This window comes from Eleutherodactylus coqui, chromosome 6, assembly GCF_035609145.1.
Source record: "Eleutherodactylus coqui strain aEleCoq1 chromosome 6, aEleCoq1.hap1, whole genome shotgun sequence".
Classification (NCBI taxonomy): Eukaryota; Metazoa; Chordata; class Amphibia; order Anura; family Eleutherodactylidae; genus Eleutherodactylus; species Eleutherodactylus coqui.
Window position 1 is genome coordinate 27,367,754 of NC_089842.1, and position 24,102 is coordinate 27,391,855.

General features: G+C 48.6%; 1 protein-coding gene across 1 annotated transcript in view; it reads left to right on the plus strand.

Annotated features, from left to right (window-relative positions):
* The window catches only part of LOC136633510 (scavenger receptor cysteine-rich type 1 protein M130-like), a 204,910-nt gene that overhangs the window by 41,529 nt on the left and 139,279 nt on the right, over positions 1–24,102 (plus strand). The window contains exons 3-6 of the mRNA XM_066609271.1: positions 1,490–1,506; positions 2,190–2,949; positions 3,887–4,006; positions 22,453–22,758. Coding sequence (XP_066465368.1) covers positions 1,490–1,506; positions 2,190–2,949; positions 3,887–4,006; positions 22,453–22,758 — 1,203 coding nt within the window. The remainder of the gene's footprint in view (positions 1–1,489; positions 1,507–2,189; positions 2,950–3,886; positions 4,007–22,452; positions 22,759–24,102) is intronic.

Below are 24,102 nucleotides of genomic sequence, written 5' to 3' on the forward strand. Positions count from 1 at the left end.
ATGAAAGAGCCGGAGCTGTGGGGCGTGGGTGAGTACGCGCTGGTCCCTGCAGGCGCTCGGGTCGGGTCCCGCGGCGAGAATCCTCGCCGCCGGATTTGACCCGCCCGTCTGCAGGCGGCCATAAATATTAAGAATTGGAGAAGGGGAGATATTAACTTTATGACAGACCTCATTGATAAGCAGGATATAATACCCTTTAAGAAACTCAAGAAAAAACACATGCTAAATACTACTGATGTGTATACATATGGTTAGATATGCTCCTTCCTTCGCATCTCACACCTAGAAAAAATTTAATGTAAAACCAAACTGTTGGCATTCCTCCCAGAGGGGAGGACTGCACGGGGGAATTCTCTGACTAAAAGATGTTATAATCTTATTACGTGGGGGGGGGGGGGTATGGGAGATAATAAAAAGATCCACTTTTTATTGGGAGTTAGGAATGGGACCTGAATGTAGTATTTTCCCCAGAGCAATGGCTGGTCTGATTTGAATAGGCGAACAAATCCACACTTTCCGCCAACCTCCTTCAGACTCATTATAAGGTCCCAACTAGATGGTATTGCACTCCTTCAAAGTTGGCGAGATGCCTTCCAGAAGGGAGCAACAAATGTTGGAGAGAATGTGCACTGGAGTTGGACAGCCCCTGGATGCTGTTTCATATCCTTTGGGGGATGTTCCTGGTTACAACTCTTCTGGAAAGAAGTTTAAAAGTTATCAAAGATGTAACTGTTACCACTATAGCATGCATTCCTCAGCTCACCCTCCTGCTTATTGAGTGCAACTGCATCCCAAGGGAAAATAGAAAGTAGGTCTGCCACTCCCTACTAGCAGCTAAAATAATTATAACAAGGAAATGGAAATCCTGTGCCGCCCCCAATCTGAAAGAATTAGTATACCTAACGGCCGATCATTATGCCTATGAAAAAAAATTATGCTACATCTAATAATTAGAAAAATTCTATAACATCTAGAACCCATGGTTATGATATGTGTTGTTACAATGTTGAGTTAAGTTATGATTCAATGGATATCTCCAAAATCATCTGGATTAAAAACATTTTAGGCAAAGAAATGCTAGATAACTTTGATTTCCTTCTGTATTATTTCAATAACATAGATGCTTATTAGAGATGAGCGAACGTACTCGGATAGGCACTACTCGTCCGAGTAATGTGCCTTATCCGAGTACCGCTGTACTCGTGCTCAAAGATTCGGGGCGCTCCGCTGCTGACAGGTGAGTCGCAGCGGGGAGCGGGGCAGAGCGGCCGGGAGAGAAGGAGAGAAAGATCTCCCCTTCGTTCCTCCCCGCTCTCCCCTGCAGCTCCCCGCTCTGCAGCGCGTCCCGAATCTTTCTGCACGAGTACAGCGGTACTCGGATAAGGCACATTACTCGGACGAGTAGTGCCTATCCGAGTACGTTCGCTCATCTCTAATGCTTATCAGTTGAGCATAATGTTTCCTTTTGTATATGCAATGTATGTTGCAGAAATCCTTAATACAACTGTAAGTATTGGAAAATTTCTCAAATATTTTGAAAAAAAAAAAGGAAAGACGTACAATAATTATAGTACATACAAAGTATAAGAACAAAGAGAAATAAAACAGTAAAGAATGTCAGTCATATAATAAGGCATTATGCACTGCTATTTGACACAGTGATATAATAAATATTATAAAGAGATGTAATTTGGGGGGGGGGTGGCTTGCAGGCAGTGGAGTAGGTCTCACATAGCTTGAGCTCCTGCTACACACCGGCTCCATAGCACTACATCAGGCAACTTCCAGCTCTACACAAACAGAATTACAAACCATGGAGCGCAGGAGAGACTCTGCTAAACCAGCAGAGAGGACAGCAGGAGAAAAGAGGCAGCAGGAGAGCTTTTTCACTGCCTCTAGAGAACGGGACTCAACTCCCAAGATGGCGCCGACACGAGAGTGCTTGAAAAAGACTCTGTATAAGTTGAAACGTTGCTGCCCCATTTTTATGGATTAAATAAAAACAGCTTTTTGGAAGGCCTGTGGTGCTGCTCTGTTTTTCTACAATCACTTGCTACTGGGGTCCCAGAAGTGGGGGGACCAGTGGAGCCTGCATACAGGACCCACACCTCGTACCAGATGGTGTAAGACTAAGTGCTGCTGCTTCTTTGTATTTTGTGTGACACATGAGTGCTTATCTTCCCCTTCAGCTCTGCTCTGAAGAGATAAGATCAGACTCTCACCAGGGCTCTGGAGAAAACTATAGCAGGGGGAAGGAGTGTGATCTCCCCCTCACATCCACACCAGGATTAATCAGCACACAGTTCCCTGTATCTCCAGCAAGCCCTGGGAGGTCATTATCCAGTGACTCATCCCCTGTACACAGTGCAGTTACAAAGCAGCCCTCCAGCTCTGCTACATCAGCAGCTCCCATTGAAGATTCAGAGTGGGATTGGAAAGCTCACATTAGAGCTCTTACCACTAGAAATGAGATAGACATTTTCTTCCAAAACCTCGCAGCATCTACTAAGCAAGCCATCTCCCTTGTTCAGAAGGAAATGCAGCAAATGGGGAACAGGGTCTCCACCATAGAAGAGTCCCAGGAACTGGTTTTGCCTATTATAGAAGCACATAGTCAGGCTATCCAAGCGAAATCCATTCAAATTGTGGACATATTGACCCACATTGATGATCTGGAAAACAGGCATCAGAGAAACAATCTCCGTATCCAGGGCCTCCCAGAGGATGTTACTGCAACTCAAATTGAACCATGGGCACACGCCTTCTTCAGCGCCATGCTACAACGTTCTCCAGATAAACCTATAGAGATTGATTGTATCCATAGAGCACTGGGCCTCAAGCCTTCAGACCCTAAAAGATCCAGGGACATTATTTGCCGCATCCATTTCTATAAAGATAAAGATGCCATTCTGAGAAGCGCTCGGGAATCTCCAAACCTCCATTATAAAGGCCTCCCCATACTGGTTCTTCCGCACCTAGCTAAACGCATGCTGCAGTGATGCAGGGCTCTTAAACCTCTACTGGAACACCTAAAAGAGAAAGATATCCCATATCGGTGGGGCTTCGCATTCCAACTCACAGCCAGAAAAGATGGTAGATCTGCAACCTTCCGCTCACTGGGAGATCTACCAAAATTCCTAAGCACATTCGAACTTCCTATGACCTCCCTGCCTGAGTGGCACATAAGCAAAGTTATTGATGTTGGAAAAATTCTCAGCTTTTTGGTTTGAAAAATCTCTTGTTGACCAAACTATTGCAGTTTTAATGATTCCTGCCTGATGTGCAACAATATACCCACAAGTGTTCCATATTTTATTATAAAGGAGTCGACGACAGGGCTCCTCCCTTGCTTGCCTCTTTACCCCCACCTAGGGTTGACAACATGCATTGCTACAATGCTAGCTCTGGACTAGTGTGTAGACTAGAGTTTTTGGGTCTTGACCCGAATGTAAATATCCCGCTACCCACCCTTAGTTTCCTCCTTTCTTCCCACCTTATGCTCAAACAGCTAGGGTTCTCGCCCAAATACCGATACCATGACTTGTATATCTTTTTGTTCATACAATGCCAGAGGATTAAACAAGCCTGCGAAGAAGGGGCAAATTCTGGCATTCCTCAACAAAAAAAGCAGTAATGGTAGCCTTATTGCAGGAAACCCATTTCCAATCAAACAACATACCACAATGCAGGTCTCACCACTATACAACCTGGTACCATAGTTCTCATCCCACGAAAAAATCCTGTGGAGTATCCATAGCCCTTCACAGAAACTTCCCTCATCAATATATTGCATCTGAGATTGATACAAAAGGCCGATATCTATTTTTAAAAATTAAAGTGGGCCCAAAAGTCTATACATTTGCTAACGCATATTTTCTCAACGAAGCTGAGGTCTTCTTTGGATCACGAATGCTGGAAGCATTGGCAAGATTTGCTGCAGGCTCCAGCATAATCCTTGGGGGCGACTTTAATCTCTGCTGTAATCCATTCATGGATTTATCCTCGGGTAAGTCCAATGTCTCCTCTGCCGCAACACGTAAACTGAAGAAAGATCTCTCCTCAATGAAGCTCGTTGACTTCTGGAGGGTGTTACATCCGGGAGTCAAGGATTTCAGCCATCACTCAGTAGCACACAACAGCTATAGCCGAATAGATTATTTATTTATTTCACACAGCCTATTAGATTTTAAACCCTCCTGCTCCATAGATGTTTTTCTGTGGTCTGATCATGCCCGGTTTGTGGTGCCCTAAATAAATCTCCAGCTGAAAGAGGGTTTCACACCTGGCGTCTCCATGACAATCTGTTAAATGACGCACTTTGCTCGAAAGATGTACATTCAACAATCAAACATTTCTGTGACGACTAGAGATGAGCGAACGTACTCGTCCGAGCTTGATACTCGTTCGAGTATTAGCGTGTTCGAGATGCTCGTTACTCGTAACGAGCACCACGCGATGTTCGGGTTACTTTCACTTTCATCTCTGAGACGTTAGCGCGCTTTTCTGGCCAATTGAAAGACAGGGAAGGCATTACAACTTCCCCCTGCGACGTTCAAGCCCTATACCACCCCCCTGCAGTGAGTGGCTGGGGAGATCAGGTGTCACCCGAGTATAAAAATCGGCCCCTCCCGCGGCTCGCCTCAGATGCGTTGTAACATAGCTGAGGGACAGTGCTGTTGGTGCCGGAGCTGCTATAGAGAGAGTGTTAGGAGTTAGTGTAGGCTTCAAGAACCCCAACGGTCCTTCTTAGGGCCACATCTAACCGTGTGCAGTACTGTGGAGGCTGATTTTTGCAGTGTTGCACTTTTTTTTTTTTCTGGTATATCGGCCGTGCAGAGCATTGCCCCCTGCAGTAATACTCCAGGGACAGAAGTGTGGAGGCAGGGAGAGCATTAGGAGTTATTGTAGGCTTCAAGAACCCCAACGGTCCTTCTTAGGGCCACATCTAACCGTGTGCAGTAGTGTGGAGGCTGCTTTTAGCAGTGTTGCACTTTTTTTTTTTTTGGTATATCGGCCGTGCAGAGCATTGCGCCCTGCAGTAATACTCCAGGGACAGAAGTGTGTAGGCAGGGCCAGAAGACATATATTATTGATTGAATATACGCAGTGGGCCTTTTCTAAAAAATATTGGGCAAAAAATCTATTTGGCCTGCCTGTCACTGTGCTCAGTGTTCTGGGTCCGTGTGTGCTGGGTGTAGTAGTTCTACAAAATCATACGCAGCCAGCTAAGTGTTACAGCAGGCGTGCGCCAAATTATTTCCTGGCTCTGAAATCACCGCTCTGTTGCAGTTAATAACAGTGCAACACTCTGCAGTTCTGTGACACACTCCAGGGACAGAAGACATATATTATTGATTGAATATACGCAGTAGGTCTTTTCTAAAAAATATTGGGCAAAAAATCTATTTGGCCTGCCTGTCACTGTGTTCAGTGTTCTGGGTCTGTGTGTGCTGGGTGTAGTAGTTCTACAAATAAATACGCAGCCAGCTAAGTGTTACAGCAGGCGTGCGCTAAATTATTTCCTGGCGTTCCGTAAACGAAGTCAGCCTCCAACCACAGGCCAATAAGCGGCACATTTAATTACAGCGTTCTGTTTCTGCACTACTGCTAACACACCATGCTGAGGGGTAGGGGTAGGCCTATAGGACGTGTACGCGGGCGAGGACGCGGAGGCCCAAGTCAGGGTGTGGGCACAGGCCGAGCCAGTGCGGTGGCCAGGGGTAGAGGCAGGGCCAGACCGAATAATCCACCAACTGGTTCCCAAAGCGCCCCCTCGCGCCATGCCACCGTGCAGAGGTCAAGGTGCTCTACGGTGTGGCAGTTTTTCACAGAGACGCCTGACGACCGACGAACAGTGGTGTGCAACCTTTGTCGCGCCAAGATCAGCTGGGGAGGCACCACCACCAGCATGCGCAGGCATATGATGGCCAAGCACCCCACAAGGTGGGACGATACCCGTTCACCGCCTCCGGTTTGCACCACTGCCTCTCCCCCTGTGCCCCAACCTGCCACTGAGATCCAACCCCCCTCTGAGGACACAGGCAGTACAGTCTCCTGGCCTGCACCCACACCCTCACCTCCGCTGTCCTCGGCCCCATGCAGCAATGACTCTCAGCGTAGCGTCCAGACGTCGCTAGCGCCACTGTTTGAGTGCAAGCGCAAGTACGACGCCACGCACCCGCACGCTCAAGCGTTAAACGTGCACATTGCAAAATTGATCAGTCTAGAGATGCTGCCGTATAGGCTTGTGGAAACGGAGGCTTTCAAAAGCATGATGGAGGCGGCGGCCCCGCGCTACTCAGTTCCCAGTCGCCACTACTTTTCCCGATGTGCCGTCCCAGGCCTGCACGACCACGTCTCCCGCAACATTGTACGTGCCCTCACCAACGTGGTTACTGCCAAGGTCCACTTAACAACAGACATGTGGACAAGCACAGGCGGGCAGGGCCACTATATCTCCCTGACAGCACATTGGGTGAATTTAGTGGAGGCTGGGACAGAGTCAGAGCCTGGGACCGCTCACGTCCTACCCAACCCCCGAATTGCGTGCCCCAGCTCGGTGGTGGTATCTGCGGGGGTGTATGCTTCCTCCACTAAACCACCCTCCTCCTCCTCCTCCTACACAACCTCTGTCTCGCAATCAAGATGTGTCAGCAGCAGCAGCACGTCGCCAGCAGTCGGTGTCATGCGGCGTGGCAGCACAGCGGTGGGCAAGCGTCAGCAGGCCTTGCTGAAACTACTCAGCTTAGGAGAGAAGAGCCACACGGCCCACGAACTGCTGCAGGGTCTGACACAGCAGACCGACCGCTGGCTTTCGCCGCTGAGCCTCCAACCGGGCATGGTCGTGTGTGACAACGGCCGTAACCTGGTGGCAGGTCTGCAGCTCGGCAGCCTCACGCACGTGCCATGCCTGGCCCATGTCTTTAATTTGGTGGTTCAGCGCTTTCTGAAAAGCTACCCCCACTTGTCGTACCTGCTCGGAAAGGTGCGCCAGCTCTGCGCACATTTCCGCAAATCCCACATGCACGCTGCCACCCTGCGGACACTGCAACATCGGCTTAATCTGCCAGTGCACCGACTGCTGTGCGACGTGCCCACACAGTGGAACTCTACGCTCCACATGTTGGCCAGACTCTATGAGCAGCGTAGAGCTATAGTGGAATACCAACTCCAACATGGGCGGCGCAGTGGGAGTCAGCCTCCTCAATTATTTACAGAAGAGTGGGCCTGGTTGGCAGCCATCTGCCAGGTCTTTGGAAACTTTGAGGAGTCTACCCAGATGGTGAGCGGGGATGCTGCAATCATTAGCGTCACCATTCCTCTGCTATGCCTCTTGAGAAGTTCCCTGCAAAGCATAAAGGCAGACGCTTTGGAATCAGAAACGGAGGCGGGGGAAGACAGTATGTCGCTGGATAGTCAGAGCAACCTGATGTCTATATCTCAGCGTGTTGAGGAGGAGGGGGAGGAGCATGAGGAGGAGGGGGAAGAGACAGCTTGGCCCACTGCTGAGGGGACAGATGCTGCTAGCCTGTCATCCTTTCAGCGTGTATGGCCAGAGGAGGAGGAGGAGGAGGAGGAGGAGAGGGAGGAGCATGAGGAGGAGGGGGAAGAGACAGCTTGGCCCACTGCTGAGGGTACAGATGCTGCTAGCCTGTCATCCTTTCAGCGTGTATCGCCAGAGGAGGAGGAGGAGGAGGAGGAGAGGGAGGAGCATGAGGAGGAGGGGGAAGAGACAGCTTGGCCCACTGCTGAGGGTACAGATGCAGCTTGCCTGTCATCCTTTCAGCGTGTATGGCCAGAGGAGGAGGAGGAGGATCCCTGGCACACATGGCTGACTTCATGTTAGGATGCCTTTCTCGTGACCCTCGCGTTACACGCATTCTGGCCCCTACGGATTACTGGGTGTACACACTGCTCGACCCACGGTATAAGGAGAGCCTTTCCACTCTCATTCCCGAAGAGGAAAGGGGTTCGAGAATGATGCTATACCACAGGGCGCTGGTGGACTAACTGATGGGAAACTTCCCATCCGACAGCGCTAGTGGCCGAAGGTGCATTTCCACGGCCCAGGTAGCAGGGGAGGCGCAGAGATCAGGCAGCATGTACAGCGCAGGCAGGGGAACACTCTCTAAGGCCTTTGACAGCTTTATGGCTCCCCAGCAAGACTGTGTCACCGCTCCCCAGTCAAGGGTGAGTTGGCGGGAGCACTGTAAAAGGATGGTGAGGGAGTACGTAGCCGATCGCACGACCGTCCTCGGTGACGCCTCTGCCCCCTACAACTACTGGGTGTTGAAGCTGGACACATGGCCTGAACTCGCGCTGTATGCCCTGGAGGTGCTTGCTTGTCCTGTGTCTAGCGTCTTGTCAGAGAGTGTGTTTAGTGTGGCTGGGGGAATCATCACGGATAAGCGTACCCACCTGTCAACCGACAGTGCCGACAGGCTTACACTCATCAAGATGAACAAAGCCTGGATTTCCCCAGACTTCTCTTCTCCACCAGCGGACAGCAGCGATACATAAACAATACGTAGGCTGCACCCGCGGATGGAAGCATCGTTGTCTATCACCATCCAAAACGGGGACCTTTTTGCTTCATCAATCTGTGTATAATATTCATCCTCCTCCTCCTGAAACCTGACGTAATCACGCCGAACGTGCAATTTTTCTTAGGCCCACCAGGCTCAGTCATATAATTTTTCTAAACAATTTTTATACGTTTCAATGCTCATTAAAGCGTTGAAACTTTCACCTCAACCAATTTTTAGTTTAACTGGGCTGCCTCCAGGCCTAGTTACCAATTAAGCCACATAACCAAAGCGATTAATGGGTTTCACCTGCCCTCTCGGTTGGGCATGGGCAATTTTTCTCAGGTACATTATTACTGTTGGCACACCAATTTTTGTGGACCCTCGCCTACAGTGTAATCCAATTAATTTTTGGCCCACCTGCATTACAGCTGACGTAACATCAGCTGTGATGGGCAATGCAATGGGATATTTTTATGTACCGCCGGTGGGTTCCAGGGAGCCACCCATGCTGTGGGTCCACAGGGAGTTGTAAATGCATCTGTTTCCACTTCTAAAGAACCCCAGTCTCACTGGGGCATGCAGTGTGGGCCGAAGCCCACCTGCATTAAACATGACATTATTACCTCAGCTGTGATAGGCAATGCAATGGGATATATATATGTACCGCCGGTGGCTTCCTGGCACCCACCCATGCTGTGGGTCCACAGGGAGTTGTAACTACATGTGTCCACTTCTAAAGAACCCCAGTCTGACTGGGGCATGCAGTGTGGGCCGAAGCCCACCTGCATTAAACATGTCATTATTACCTCAGCTGTGATGGGCAATGCAATGGGATATATTTATGTACCGCCGGTGGCTTCCTGGCACCCACCCATGCTGTGAGTGCACACGGCATTCCCATTGCAGAGTTGGGGATTTCCAGTTGTACCTGCCTGTGACTATTTATAAAAAACCGCGGTCTGACTGGGGCATGCAGACACCTTGACAGAATGAATAGTGTGTGGCACATAGGTTCCCCATTGCTATGCCCACGTGTGCAGCTCCAGATGGAGGTGGCACAGGATTGGATTTCTCATTGCTTCTGTACAGCATTGTGGGCTATCGCCCCGCCCCTTTTAAAGAGGGTCGCTGCCTAGCCGTGCCAACCCTCTGCAGTGTGTGCCTGCGGTTCCTCCTCATGGCAGACGCACTTATAAATAGACATGAGGGTGGCGTGGCATGAGGGCAGCTGAAGGCTGGGCAGGGACAGTTTGGTGTGCGCTGTGGACACTGGGTCGTGGGGGGGGGGTGGTTGGTCAGCATGTAACCCAGGAGAAGTGGCAGCGGAGTGTCATGCAGGCAGTGATTGTGCTTTGTTGGATGTAGTGTGGTGCTTAGCTAAGGTATCCATTGCTAATGAGGGCTTTTCAGAAGTAAAAGTTGTTGTGGGGGGCACTCTTGCCGCTATTGTGGCTTAATAGTGGGACCTGTGAACTTGAGATGCAGCCCAACATGTAGCCCCTCGCCTGCCCTATCCGTTTCTGTGTCGTTCCCATCACTTTCTTGAATTGCCCAGATTTTCACAAATGAAAACCTTAGCGAGCATCGGCGATATACAAAAATGCTCGGGTCGCCCATTGACTTCAATGGGGTTCGTTACTCGAAACGAACCCTCGAACATTGCGAAAAGTTTGTCTCGAGTAACAAGCACCCGAGCATTTTGGTGCTCGCTCATCTCTAGTGACGACCATATATCAGACACTACTCCGGCTCCTATTAAATGGGAAGCACTCAAATGCATAATCAGGGGAATACTCATATCGCAGGTCCAGGCTAAAAAAAGAATGGTCCCATACACTAGAAACCCTTCTCAAAAACTTAGACTCCCTAGAACTTACTAACAAATCCTTACCAACTGACCAGCTACGTGCAGAGATATCTGCCCTTCGCCAGCAAATCCTCCATCTACTAGACCAATCGTCCTTATGTTATAGAGACAAAACCTGGAGTGGGTTCTATGAATATGGCAACAAATGTGGTTGATGGTTGGCCAGAGCAATTCACTCCAAAACATCCGCCCAATATATCTGTTCCATTAACTCCCACAACAATGGTCGACTTCATTCAACCTCAGAAATTTTGGAAACATTCCAATCATATTTCCAAAACCTATACGAAATTAAAGGGAATACAGGGGAACAACCCTCACAAACAGCAGAAAATATCACTTCATATCTAGATAATCACGCTCCTGATCCTATACCACGGACAACAGCTGCTGAACTAGAACTCGGCTTTACTGAAGAGCAAGTGCTGGAAGCTGTAAAAAACCTAAAAGTAGGCAAAAGCCCTGGACCCAATGGGTTCACACCCCGGTTCTACAGACTATGCGGGAATATGCTGGCTCCACTTTTACTTAAAGCATTCAATGCCATATCCAAATCTTGTCCTTTCCCTTGCCAAGCTCTCCAGGCAGTCATAACAGTAATTCCAAACTCAGGTAAGAATCCCTCCTCCTGTGTTAAGTATCAGCTCATATCTCTCTTAAATTTAGACACAAAACTATACTCCCAAATCCTAGCAACTTAACTGGCACCCATAATACCCTCTTTGATCCATAAAGAACAAGTAGGCTTTGTTCCAGTATGTGAAGCTAGAGATAATACTATAAAATCGATGTCGCTGATTTCACAGGCTCGCACCTCTGGAGATCCTCTATGTCTGTTGTCGATCAAAGCAGAGAAAGCTTTTGATAGAGTTCATTAGGGGTTTCTAGAGGCAACTCTGCAAAAGATAGGTATGGGTCCCCGATTTCAAAACTGAATTATGGCCCTTTACCACCATCCAACAGCAAGGGTTCGAATTAATGGATCGTTATCGTCACCATTAGAAATTAAAAATGGCACCAAACAGGGATGCCCTCTGTCCCCCTTTTTATATATTCTCACAATGGAGGCTATGGCTAACACACTTAGACAAATCCCAATATACAGGGAATCAAAATGGGATCACAAGAACATAAATTAGCTCTATTTGACTACGATCTTCTAATGTATGTAACATACCCTAGAATTGCTCTCCCAACCATCTTAACAGAATTTGAAAAATTTGGAAAAGTCAGCAACTTCAAAGTCAATATTCACAAATCAGAAATTCTCAATATAACTCTCCCAACCAAAGAGACATCCCAACTAAAATCCATAATACCACTTTGCTGGAATGAAGACACCATTAAATATCTAGGGATATCCTTGGCAGCTGATGAAGCCCAGCTATTCAACTTAAACTATAAACCTATGCTTGTGACAGATTTACAGAAATGGTGACCCCTTACGCTCTCCTGGTTTGGCAGGATTAACTTACTAAAAATGGACTCTCTACCTAAATTCCTATACATATGCCAAACTCTCCCCATCAAATTACCCAGAAACTACTTGTCCTGTATCCGTAGAGTCACAATGACATTTGTCTGGGGTAACACCAGACTACGGCTCAGTTTCAGAACACTTACACAGAGAAAAGAAAAGGGAGGGGCGGGCCTGCCAAACTTTACCTTATACCATGGTGCTGCCATAAATGTATCTTCGACCTCATCCATAATTGCTCTTCCTAATTATGGGTGGAGATGGTGCAAGACTCTACACCATACAAAGCACTGGGTATCTTTTGGCTACCTCGCCGAGCACTCCGACAAATACCCAACTTAACACCATTCATTAGCAATCTGTTAGACACATGGGATAGAATGGCAATGCGCTTAGGTCTGGTGTCTCGACCTGGCCCACTCACACTCCTGCTAGGCAACCCAGGCTTGATGGCATTGTTTGGTGGTTCCACATTACTTTCAAGATTGGAAACTCACCTGCCACGTATACATGACTTGGTTTCGGAGTCAGGCTTGAGGCCGCTATGCGAGCTAATGGGCCGAGGGGGTCAGTTGGCTGGAGCATGGTTTCAGTATGTACAGATATGTACATACATACGGTCTCTCAGTCCTAGTACTCAACTCATAGCTCCGTTATCTCAATTTGAAAAATTATGCATGTCATCCACTCCACCTATAAAAGAGATCTCTCAGGTATACCATATTTTGCTGGCGGAGGAGACAGGGAAAGACCCATTGGCATTTAAGTAGGGTTGGGAAAAAGAAATAGGTAAAACTTTCACAGAGGAACAATGGGCCAAAATCTTTATTTTGACACAGAAAACGTCTAGGTCGAGCAAGTTCCAAGAACTCAACTATAAACTTCTAACCCAATGGTACCAAACTCCATCATGATTGGCCAAAATCTTCCCCCAGTCCCCAAAGATTTGCTGGAAATGCTCCTAAGGTGTAGGCTCGTTCTTACAAATATGGTGGCCCTGCCCCTTACTCCTGTCTGTATGGAACGATATAAATAACCTCTACAACGTGGCTTTTAACTCCACCCTGACCTTCTCCTCAGAAATGGCTCTCCTTATACTGCTTCCTGGCTCTCTTGCAATGACTAAAACAAGTCCACTCAGATTCTTTCTCCTAGCAATGCGTCAACTTATCCCTCATATAGGGAAATCAACATAACCCCCCCACACGATTGCTATGGTTAGAAGCATTAGATAATATAATGCAAATGGAAGAGCTAGGTGCTGCTGATGATGACAACAAACACACCAGTATCTACAACGCATGGGCAGCGTGGATAGTATTCCGTTCTTCACCCCGCTTAGACGCATGGTTAGCATCTGGTGTTGTAGCCCCATAACCATGAAAACTACTTTATTCTACACTTAATAAAACATTACTATAAGTAGCATAGGCCCTTTGGGCTGTAGGGCATACCGCTTCCCCCGCACCCTTCCCTCCTTGTTATCCCTTTCCCGTGGACATAGTTATGGTCTCAGCGCATCTGGAGAGAGCGCAGACCTAGCTTTCCTATTACTGTTTATATAGATTAAAACACAAGAATTAATCAGTTTGAGTTAGAGCAAAGGAAATGTATCATTCTGCTGTAAAACATATTTTGAATGTAAAACCATTTCTCATTGTATACTACAGTTCTTTAATAAAATACTTTTGAACCATAAAGAGATGTAATTTAAATTTCCATAAACAACAACACCCACTACAACAACTATTAAAACTGTGGTCCCCCTTCGAGATTATAGTGGCATTTTTTTTGTATGGTGAAGAAGTATATTGGAACATAGAGGAAAGGAAACTAACTTTATTAAATAGTCATTAAAAGGCAAAATGTGTGTATGATAAGATGACTTTTAGGCCTCCTTCACACGAGCGACAAAGTCGCGCGATTTTGTAGCATTGCTACAATGCTACAAATCACATGTATGTGAAGCCCATGGTTTCCTATGGGTTCCTTCACACATGAGATGTTTTGTAGCATGCTACAAAACAACACACAAACCTCACAGATACAGCGATATGCCCGCGACACACGAGGTTTTGTAGCCCATGTTTCCCTATGGAGCCTTCCTCTCTGTTGCATCGCATCACACGAAAAAGCTGTTTGCATGCGATGCGATGCAACTTTGACAGTAGCAAATGCTACTGTTAAAGGGGTTGTCCCGCGGCAGCAAGTGGGGTTATACACTTCTGTATGGCCATATTAATGCACTTTGTAATATACATCGTGCATTAAATATGAGCCATACAGAAGTTATTCACTTACCTGCTCCGTTGCTAGCGTCCCCGTCGCCATGGTGCCGTCTAGTTTCAGCGTCTAATCGCCGGATTAGACGCGCTTGCGCAGATGGGTCTTTTCTAGAGATGAGCGAGCACCAAAATGCTCGGGTGCTCGTTACTCGAGACGAATTTTTCGCGATGCTCGAGGGTTCGTTTCGAGTAACGAACCCCATTGAAGTCAATGGGCGACCCGAGCATTTTTGTATATCGCCGATGCTCGCTAAGGTTTTCATTTGTGAAAATCGGGGCAATTCAAGAAAGTGATGGGAACGACACAGAAACGGATAGGGCAGGCGAGGGGCTACATATTGGGCTGCATCTCAAGTTCACAGGTCCCACTATTAAGCCACAATAGCGGCAAGAGTGCCCCCCCCTCCCAACAATTTTTACTTCTGAAAAGCCCTCATTAGCAATGCATACCTTAGCTAAGCACCACACTACCACCAACAAAGCACAATCACTGCCTGCATGACACTCCGCTGCCACTTCTCCTGGGTTACATGCTGCCAATTCCCTCCCCCCCCCCCACGACCCAGTGTCCACAGCGCACACCAAACTGTCCCTGCCCAGCCTTCAGCTGCCCTCATGCCACGCCACCCTCATGTCTATTTATAAGTGTGTCTGCCAGAGGAACCGTAGGCACACACTGCAGAGGGTTGGCACGGCTAGGCAGCGACCCTCTTTAAAAGGGGCAGGGCGATAGTCCACAATGCTGTACAGAAGCAATGAGAAATCCAATCCTGTGCCACCTCCATCTGGAGCTGCAGACGTGGGCATAGCAATGGGGAACCTATGTGCCATACACTATTCATTCTGTCAAGGTGTCTGCATGCCCCAGTCAGACCGCGTTTTTTTTATAAATAGTCACAGGCAGGTACAACTCCGCAATGGGAATTCCGTGTGCACCCACAGCATGGGTGGCTCCCTGGAACCCACCCGCTGTACATAAATGTATCCCATTGCAGTACCCATCACAGCTGAGGTAGTAATGTCATGTTTAATGCTGGTGGGCTTCGGCCCACACTGCATGCCCCAGTTAGACTGGGGTTCTTTAGAAGTGGAAACAGATGCATTTACAACTCCCTGTGGACCCACAGCATGGGTGGGTGCCAGGAAGCCACCGGCGGTACATAAATATATCCCATTGCATTGCCCAACACAGCTGAGGTAGTAATGTCATGTTTAATGCAGGTGGGCTTCGGCCCACACTGCATGCCCCAGTCAGACTGGGGTTCTTTAGAAGTGGACACAGATGCATTTACAACTCCCTGTGGACCCACAGCATGGGTGGGTGCCAGGAAGCCACCGGCGGTACATAAATATATCCTATTGCAGTGCCCATCACAGCTGAGGTAGTAATGTCATGTTTAATGCAGGTGGGCTTCGGCCCACACTGCATGCCCCAGTCAGACTGCGGTTCTTTAGAAGTGTAAACAGAAGCATTTACAACTTCCTGTGGACCCACAGCATGGGTGGCTCCCTGGAACCCACCGGCGGTACATAAAAATATCCCATTGCATTGCCCAACACAGCGGATGTAACGTCAGCTGTAATGCAGGTGGGCTAAAAATTCCTTTGATTACACTGTAGGCGAGGGCCCACAAAAATTGTTATATCAACAGTACTAATGTACATCAGAAAAATTGTCCATGGCCAACCAAGAGGGCAGGTGAAACCCATTAATTGATTTGGTTAATGTGGCTTATTTGGTAACTAGGCCAGGAGGCAGCCCAGTTAAAATAAAAATTGGTGGAGGTGAAAGTTTCAATGCTTTAATGAGCATTGAAACGTATAAAAATTGTTTAAAAAAATTATGACTGAGCCTTGTGGGCCTAAGAAAAATTGCACGTTCGGCGTGATTATGTGAGGTTTCAGGAGGAGGAGCAGGAGGAGGAGGAGGAGGAATATTATACACAGATTGATGAAGCGAAAAGGTCCCCGTTTTTGATGGGGATACAGAACGATGCTTCCATCCGCGGGTGCAGCCTACGTATTGCTTAGGTATCGCTGCTGTCCGCTGGTGGAGAAGAGAAGTCTGGGGAAATCCAGGCTTTATTCATCTTGATGAGTGTTAGCCTGTCGGCACTGTCGGTTGACAGGTGGGTACGCTTATCTGTGGTGATTCCTCCAGCCGCACTAAACACCCTCTCTGACAAGACACTAGCCGCAGGACAAGCAAGCACCTCCAGGGCATACAGCGCGAGTTCAGGCCACGTGTCCAGCTTCGACACCCAGTAGTTGTAGGGGGCAGAGGCGTCACGGAGGACGGTCGTGCGATCGGCTACGTACTCCCTCACCATCCTTTTACAGTGCTCCCGCCAACTCAGCCGTGACTGGGGAGCGGTGACACAGTCTTGCTGGGGAGCCATAAAGCTGTCCAGGGCCTTAAAGAGTGTTGGCCTGCCTGTGCTGTACATGCTGCCTGATCTCTGCGCCTCCCCTGCTACCTGGCCCTCGGAACTGCGCCTTCGGCCATTAGCGCTGTCGTATGGGAATTTTACCATCAGTTTGTCCGCCAGGGTCCTGTGGTATAGCAACACTCTCAAACCCCTTTCCTCTTCGGGTATGAGAGTGGAAAGGTTCTCCTTATACCGTGGGTCGAGCAGTGTGTACACCCAGTAATCCGTAGTGGCCAGAATGCGTGTAACGCGAGGGTCACGAGAAAGGCATCCTAACATGAAGTCAGCCATGTGTGCCAGGGTACCTGTACGCAACACATGGCTGTCCTCACTCGGAAGATCACTTTCAGGATCCTCCTCCTCCTCCTCAGGCCATACACGCTGAAAGGATGACAGGCCAGCAGCATGTCTATCATCACCAGTGGGCCAAGCTGTGTCTTCCCCCTCCTCCTCCTCACTGCGCTGAGATATAGACAGGAGGGTGCTCTGACTATCCAGCGACATACTGTGTTCCCCCAGCTCTGTTTCCGAGTGCAAAGCGTCTGCCTTTATGCTTTGCAGGGAACTTCTCAAGAGGCATAGCAGAGGAATGGTGACGCTAATGATTGCAGCATCGCCACTCACCACCTGGGTAGACTCCTCAAAGTTTCCAAGGACCTGGCAGATGTCTGCCAACCAGGCCTACTCTTCTGAAAATAATTGAGGAGGCTGACTCCCACTGCGCCGCCCATGTTGGAGTTGGTATTCCACTATAGCTCTACGCTGCTCATAGAGCCTGGCCAACATGTGGAGCGTAGAGTTCCACCGCGTGGGCACGTCGCACAGCAGTCGGTGCACTGGCAGATGAAACCGATGTTGCAGGGTGCGCAGGGTGGCAGCGTCCGTGTGGGACTTGCGGAAATGTGCGCAGAGCCGGCGCACCTTTCCGAGCAGGTCTGACAAGCGTGGGTAGCTTTTCAGAAAGCGCTGAACCACCAAATTAAAGACGTGGGCCAGGCATGGCACGTGCGTGAGGCTGCTGAGCTGCAGAGCCGCCACCAGGTTACGGCCGTTGTCACACACGACCATGCCCGGTTGGAGGCTCAGCGGCGCAAGCCAGCGGTCGGTCTGCTATGTCATGTTCGTGGGCCGTGTGCCTCTTATCTCCTAAGCTGAGTAGTTTCAGCACGGCCTGCTGACGCTTGCACACTGCTGTGCTGCCACGACGTGCGACACCGACTGCTGGCGACGTGCTGCTACTGCTGACACATCTTGATTGCGAGACAGAGGTTGCGGAGGAGGAGGGTGGTTTAGTGGAGGAAGCATACACCGCCGCAGATACCACCACCGAGCTGTGGCCCGCAATTCTGGGGGTGGGTAGGACGTGAACGGTCCCAGGCTCTGACTCTGTCCCAGCCTCCACTAAATTCACCCAATGTGCCGTCAGGGAGATATAGTGGCCCTGCTCGCCTGTGCTTGTCCACGTGTCCGTTGTTAAGTGGACCTTGGCAGTAACCGCGTTGGTGAGGGCGCGTACAATGTTGCGGGAGACGTGGTCGTGCAGGGCTGGGACGGCACATCGGGAAAAGTAGTGGCGACTGGGAACTGAGTAGCGCGGGGCCGCCGCCGCCATCATACTTTTGAAGGACTCCGTTTCCACAACCCTATACGGCAGCATCTCCAGGCTGATAAATTTTGCTATGTGCACGTTTAACGCTTGAGCGTGCGGGTGCGTGGTGGCGTACTTGCGCTTGCGCTCAAACAGTGGCGCTAACGACGGCTGGACGGTGCGCTGAGAGACATTGGTGGATGGGGCCGAGGACAGCGGAGGTGAGGGTGTGGGTGCAGGCCAGGAGCCGGTAGTGTCTGTGTCCTCAGAGCGGGGTTGGATCTCAGTGGCAGGTTGGGGCACAGGGGGAGAGGCAGCGGTGCAAACCGGAGGCGGTGAACGGCCTTCGTCCCACCTTGTGAGGTGCTTGGCCATCCTATGTCTGCGCATCCTGGTGGTGGTGAGGCTGGTGGTGGTGGCTCCCCGGCTGATCTTGGCACGACAAAGGTTGCACACCACTGTTCGTCGGTCGTCTGCACTCTCAGTGAAAAACTGCCACACCTTTGAGCACCTCGGCCTCTGCAGGGTGGCATGGCGCGAGGGGACGCTTTGGGAAACAGTTGGTGGATTATTCGGTCTGGCCCTGCCTCTACCCCTGGCCACCGCACTGCCTCTTGCAACCTGCCCTGCTGCTGCCCTTGCCCCCCCCTCTGAAGACCTGTCCTCAGTAGGCGTAGCAAACCAGGTGGGGTCAGTCACCTCATTGTCCTGCTGCTCTTCCTCAGAATCCTCGGTGCGCTCCTCCCTCGGACTTAATGCCCTTACTACTACCTCACTGATAGACAACTGTGTCTCATCGTCATCGGCCTCCTCACCCACTGAAAGGTCTTGAGACAGTTGCCGGAAGTCCCCAGCCTCTTCCCCCGGACCCCCGGAACTTTGCAATGGTTGGGCATCAGTCACGATAAACTTCTCTGGTGGGAGAGGAACCACTGCTGCCCAATCTGAGCAGGGGCCCGAGAACAGTTCCTGGGAGTCTGCCCGCTCCTCAGAATGTCTCATTTTCATGGAGTGAGGAGGCTGGGAGGAAGGAGGAGCAGCAGCCAGAGGATTCTGAGTTGCAGCAGTGGACGGCGCAGAACTCTGGGTGGACGATAGGTTGCTGGAAGCACTTCTGCCATCCACGACAGGACCTGCTCACACTGCTCATTTTCTAATAAGGGTCTACCGCGTGGACCCATTAAATGTGCTATGAATGTGGGGACGCCAGAAACGTGCCTCTCTCCTAATCCCGCAGCAGTCGGCTGCGATACACCTGGATCAGGAGCTCGGCCTGTGCCCACACCCGGACTAGGGCCTCCGCTTCCTCGGCCGCGCCCACGTCCTCTAGGCCTACCCCTACCCCTCAGCATGCTGTATTACCAGAAATGCAGAAACACAACACTGTTATTAAATGTGCCACTTATTGGCCTGTGGTTGTAGGCTGAGTTCGCTTACGGAACGCCAGGAAATAATTTGCCGCAAGCCTGCTGTAACACTTAGCTGGCTGCGTATTTATTTGGAGAACTACTACCCCCAGCAGACACAGACCCTGAACACTGAGCAGAGTGACAGGCAGGCCAAATAGATTTTTTTCAAATATTTTTTTCAAAAGGACCACTGCGTATATTCAATCTATATATGTCTTCTGGCCCTGCCTACACAATTCTGTCCCTGGACTGTGTGACGGAACTGCAGTGTTGAACTGTTATTAACTGCAACAGATTGGTGATTTCAGAGCCAGAAATAATTTGGCGCAAGCCTGCTGTAACACTTAGCTGGCTGCGTATTTATTTGGAGAACTACTACCCCCAGCAGACACGGACCCAGAACACTGAGCAGAGTGACAGGTAGGCCAAATAGTTTTTTTTTCAAATATTTTTTTCAAAAGGACCACTGCGTATATTCAATCTATATATGTCTTCTGGCCCTGCCTACACAATTCTGTCCCTGATGTGTGTGTCACGGAACTGCAGTGTTGCACTGTTATTAAGTGCAACAGACCGGTGATTTCAGAGCCAGGAAATAATTTTGCGCAAGCCTGCTGTAACACTTAGCTGGCTGCGTATTTATTTGGAGAACTACTACCCCCAGCAGACACAGATCCAGAACACTGAGCAGAGTGACAGGCAGGCCAAATAGATTTTTTTCAAATATTTTTTTCTAAAGGACCACTGCGTATATTCAATCTATAATATATGTCTTCTGGCCCTGCCTACACAATTCTATCCCTGGAGTATTACTGCAGGGCGCAATGCTCTGCACGGCCGATATAACAAAAAAAAAAAAAAAATGCTAAAAGCAGCCTCCACACTACTGCACACGGTTAGATGTGGCCCTAAGAAGGACCGTTGGGGTTCTTGAAGCCTACATTAACTCCTAACGCTCTCCCTACAGCAGCTCCAACACGATACCACTGTCCCTCAGCCATCTCACAACGCATCTGAGGCGAGCCGCGGGAGGGGCCGATTTTTATATTCGGGTGACACCTGATCTCCCCAGCCACTCACTGCAGGGGGGTGGTATAGGGCTTGAACGTCGCAGGGGGAAGTTGTAATGCCTTCCCTGTCTTTCAATTGGCCAGAAAAGCGCGCTAACGTCTCAGAGAGGAAAGTGAAAGTAACCCGAACATCGCGTGGTACTCGTTACGAGTAACGAGCATCTCGAACACGCTAATACTCAAACGAGTATCAAGCTCGGACGAGTACGTTCGCTCATCTCTAGTCTTTTCCCTTCGGCTCGCTCCGGCAGCAGCGGCGTTCTGGCTCCGCCCCCTTGTACACGTCACTGCGTAGCTCCGCCCTCGGCACATGTGCTGATTCCAGCCTCCTGATTGGCTGGAATCGGCACATGTGCCGGGGGCGGAGCTACGTGGTGACGCGTACAAGGGGGCGGAGCCAGAACGCCGCTGCTGCCGGAGCGAGCTGAAGGGAAAAGACCCATCTGCACAAGCGCATCTAATCCGGCGATTAGACGCTGAAACTAGACGGCACTATGGCGACGGGGACGCCAGCAACGGAGCAGGTAAGTGAATAACTTCTGTATGGCTCATATTTAATGCACGATGTATATTACAAAGTGCATTAATATGGCCATACAGAAGTGTATAACCCCACTTGCTATCATGGGACAACCCCTTTAAAGCTATAATCTAAGCCCTAACTGCCGGGAAAAAAAACCACACATAAACATCACCTTAGATGAGCTGTTAGTCCGGCTGCAGCTTCTCCCCAGGTCCCGACACTGATCATCTTCTTCTCTTTTGGCCGGGGATTCAAAAATCCCCGCCTCCTGGAAGCGCTGGCTGTGATAGGCTGACACTTAGCCAATCACAGCAAGTACTCAATGAATGGCAGTGTTTGAACCAATCACAGCCATTCTTCAAGTTACAGCTTATTTTCGGGTAGGGCTTCTATTTAAAGCCCCCTACCCCGAAAATCCTCACACATGATGCTACAAAGTCGCGCAATTTTGTAGCGTCACATGCGACTTTGTAGCGCTACAAAATCGTGGTATTGCTGCGAGAAAAATCGCAGCGATATTGCACGGTGCAACGATGCGGTGTCGCCCATGTGAAGGAGGCCTTAAAAACTACTGTGACGCGATAAGCAATATTAAAAAGCTATGGTGGAATGAAAGGACAAATGGGTCCCTGGTAGTTTCCAGCAGAGATAGTAAAACTTCACTACAAGGCTAGTTGTGGATGCCAAATAAAACAATAGGCAGACTCGAGCATCATTTTTAGGCGTACAGAACTTACCCTTGTGTCGGCTCTTGGTATGTGCAGAGAGGCAGAGCTGAGTTTGTATGCCTTCTCCCCTGGTATGTAAAACAATAAAGGTGGGAAAAAGAAAGAGGGGGGGGGGGGTGGCAAAATGTCTGTAATGCAACTTGATAAAGTTGGAAAGGGAAAAAGAAAGAAAGGATGAGAAAGGATACAAAACATTATTCAGAACAGTTAAAACAGAGGAAATGGTGTTCCCCCAAAACGTGTCTTTTTATGCTGGTTTAAAATAACATGGAGAAGCTGAGCTTACTTTCTGCATTGTGCTGAACTTTATATTTCGTTCAGCTGCACCTACACCCATCACATCTTTTTTTTTTCTTCACTTAGTATCAGAATTAAGCCACTCTCACACTGCCCATGTTTTTACAATGTTTAGCTCGGCATTTCAAACGCCATGTTAAACATTCTAAAACGCCTCCAAATGGGACTTCTCAGAGGAGCCTTCTAACACTGCGTTTCTATGTAATGTGAATGTACAGCAATGTGCTCAGTGATTTATGATTTATCATCAGGTCACAGAAAATACAGACTAGCCGATGGGCCTAGTGATTGCTCAGGACATTTAGAAGCACTTCATGGTGATACTTGGGGATCTGTTTGTGAGATTGACTCAGAGCTAAGAGCAGCTAACGTACTTTGTAAAGAACTTCAATGTGGAGAAGCAGTGCCATCATTAGTAGCCTACACAAGAAGACCTGGACCCATATGGACAGAGCAAATCCATTGTGTTGGTAATGAGTCCAGGCTGTATGACTGTATAAGACATGACATCGAAGGAAACTGCACCAAACAAACTCCTCCCTCTATCAAATGTAAAGGTATGTAATACATTTCATTCTATGATGTTGATGTGAATATTAGTGTAAAATATTGTATAAATGGCCTGTGCTGCCAGAATATAAGACATTATTTGCATTAGGTTTTCATTATTAACAAAATATTCCAGTCTCCGCACTGAGCACCAAAGCAGATAAAACTATATATACACAGCTCTGGTCACCCTTTGGTCTCTGCAGGAAGTATAGGAAGGATGTGGCTCTCCTGTATGTCCGCCCCAAGGAAAGTTAAATAATAAATAGCTGCAACATTAGAAACCATGAGCAAACACAATATTTCTCTTCTCTAGACTTACTGTAATTGATGACAGTAACATTAGCTGCATGAGACATTCCTTTAATAATGTTCAGAACTGGAAATTAGAAAGGAATTCTACATCTTCTGAAGAGTCCATGGCAATTTCAAAAGGTTTCATTCAAAAGTAAAACTACTTGTCACATACAGATGTGTCCACCTTTACCTTAAATTTTGTTAATTTATACAACTTGTCATTAAACTAATGCTATACAATCTTGTGCTTCCCAGTAAAAATGTATGTCAACACACAGAGTTTTTAATATTCCATATGGTAGGAGAGAAATAATGTCCAGATCACAGGATGGATCGATATACATGAAGCAGTCCCTAAACTGTGGAACAAAATCTGTAATCTATCTCATTGAATGTCTGTGTGGGTACAGATATGTGGGCAGAACTACAAACAAGACCCATGCTGACAAACACAGGTTCAACATAATACACGGATTTATGAAGCACAGTGTCTCACAATACTTCTCCGAGGCCCACAACAAGGACCCCTCGAAACCGCTTATCACCCCACTGGAACACTAGTTACGTGTGTCGCGTTTTTTACAATAGAAAGTCCCATTGACAATCGCATTAACAAAAAACGCAATCGCAAGTGTGTGGGAGCCCTAAGACAGGGAGTAGTGTTTTGCAGAAAAATATAAGAGTCACGCCATCACCATCAGCTACTACTACCGGTAGCTGCAACAGCACCAACTTCAGATCCACAGCTAGGTATGCTCATCGGACTGGTGCAGCCTGGCCATTCTTTGAGATCACGTGATGACAGGAGAGTGGTCATCTGTAAGATCTATGGTAAATATTTAAAACATGGCTGAAATTTAAACAACCTCAAAAAATATGTATGAACGGTCACATGTACTCCCATCACCTGCTGCCTTGGAGAGCTCATTTAGGACAGAGGACAGAGTCAGTCTTGCTCGTTCTCCCTCCCTGCTCATGCAGTAGCCTATGAGTACAGACACAATTTTGTGTAGGGTTTGTAGCACACCTACTTCAGCCCTCTTTTATTGCAATTG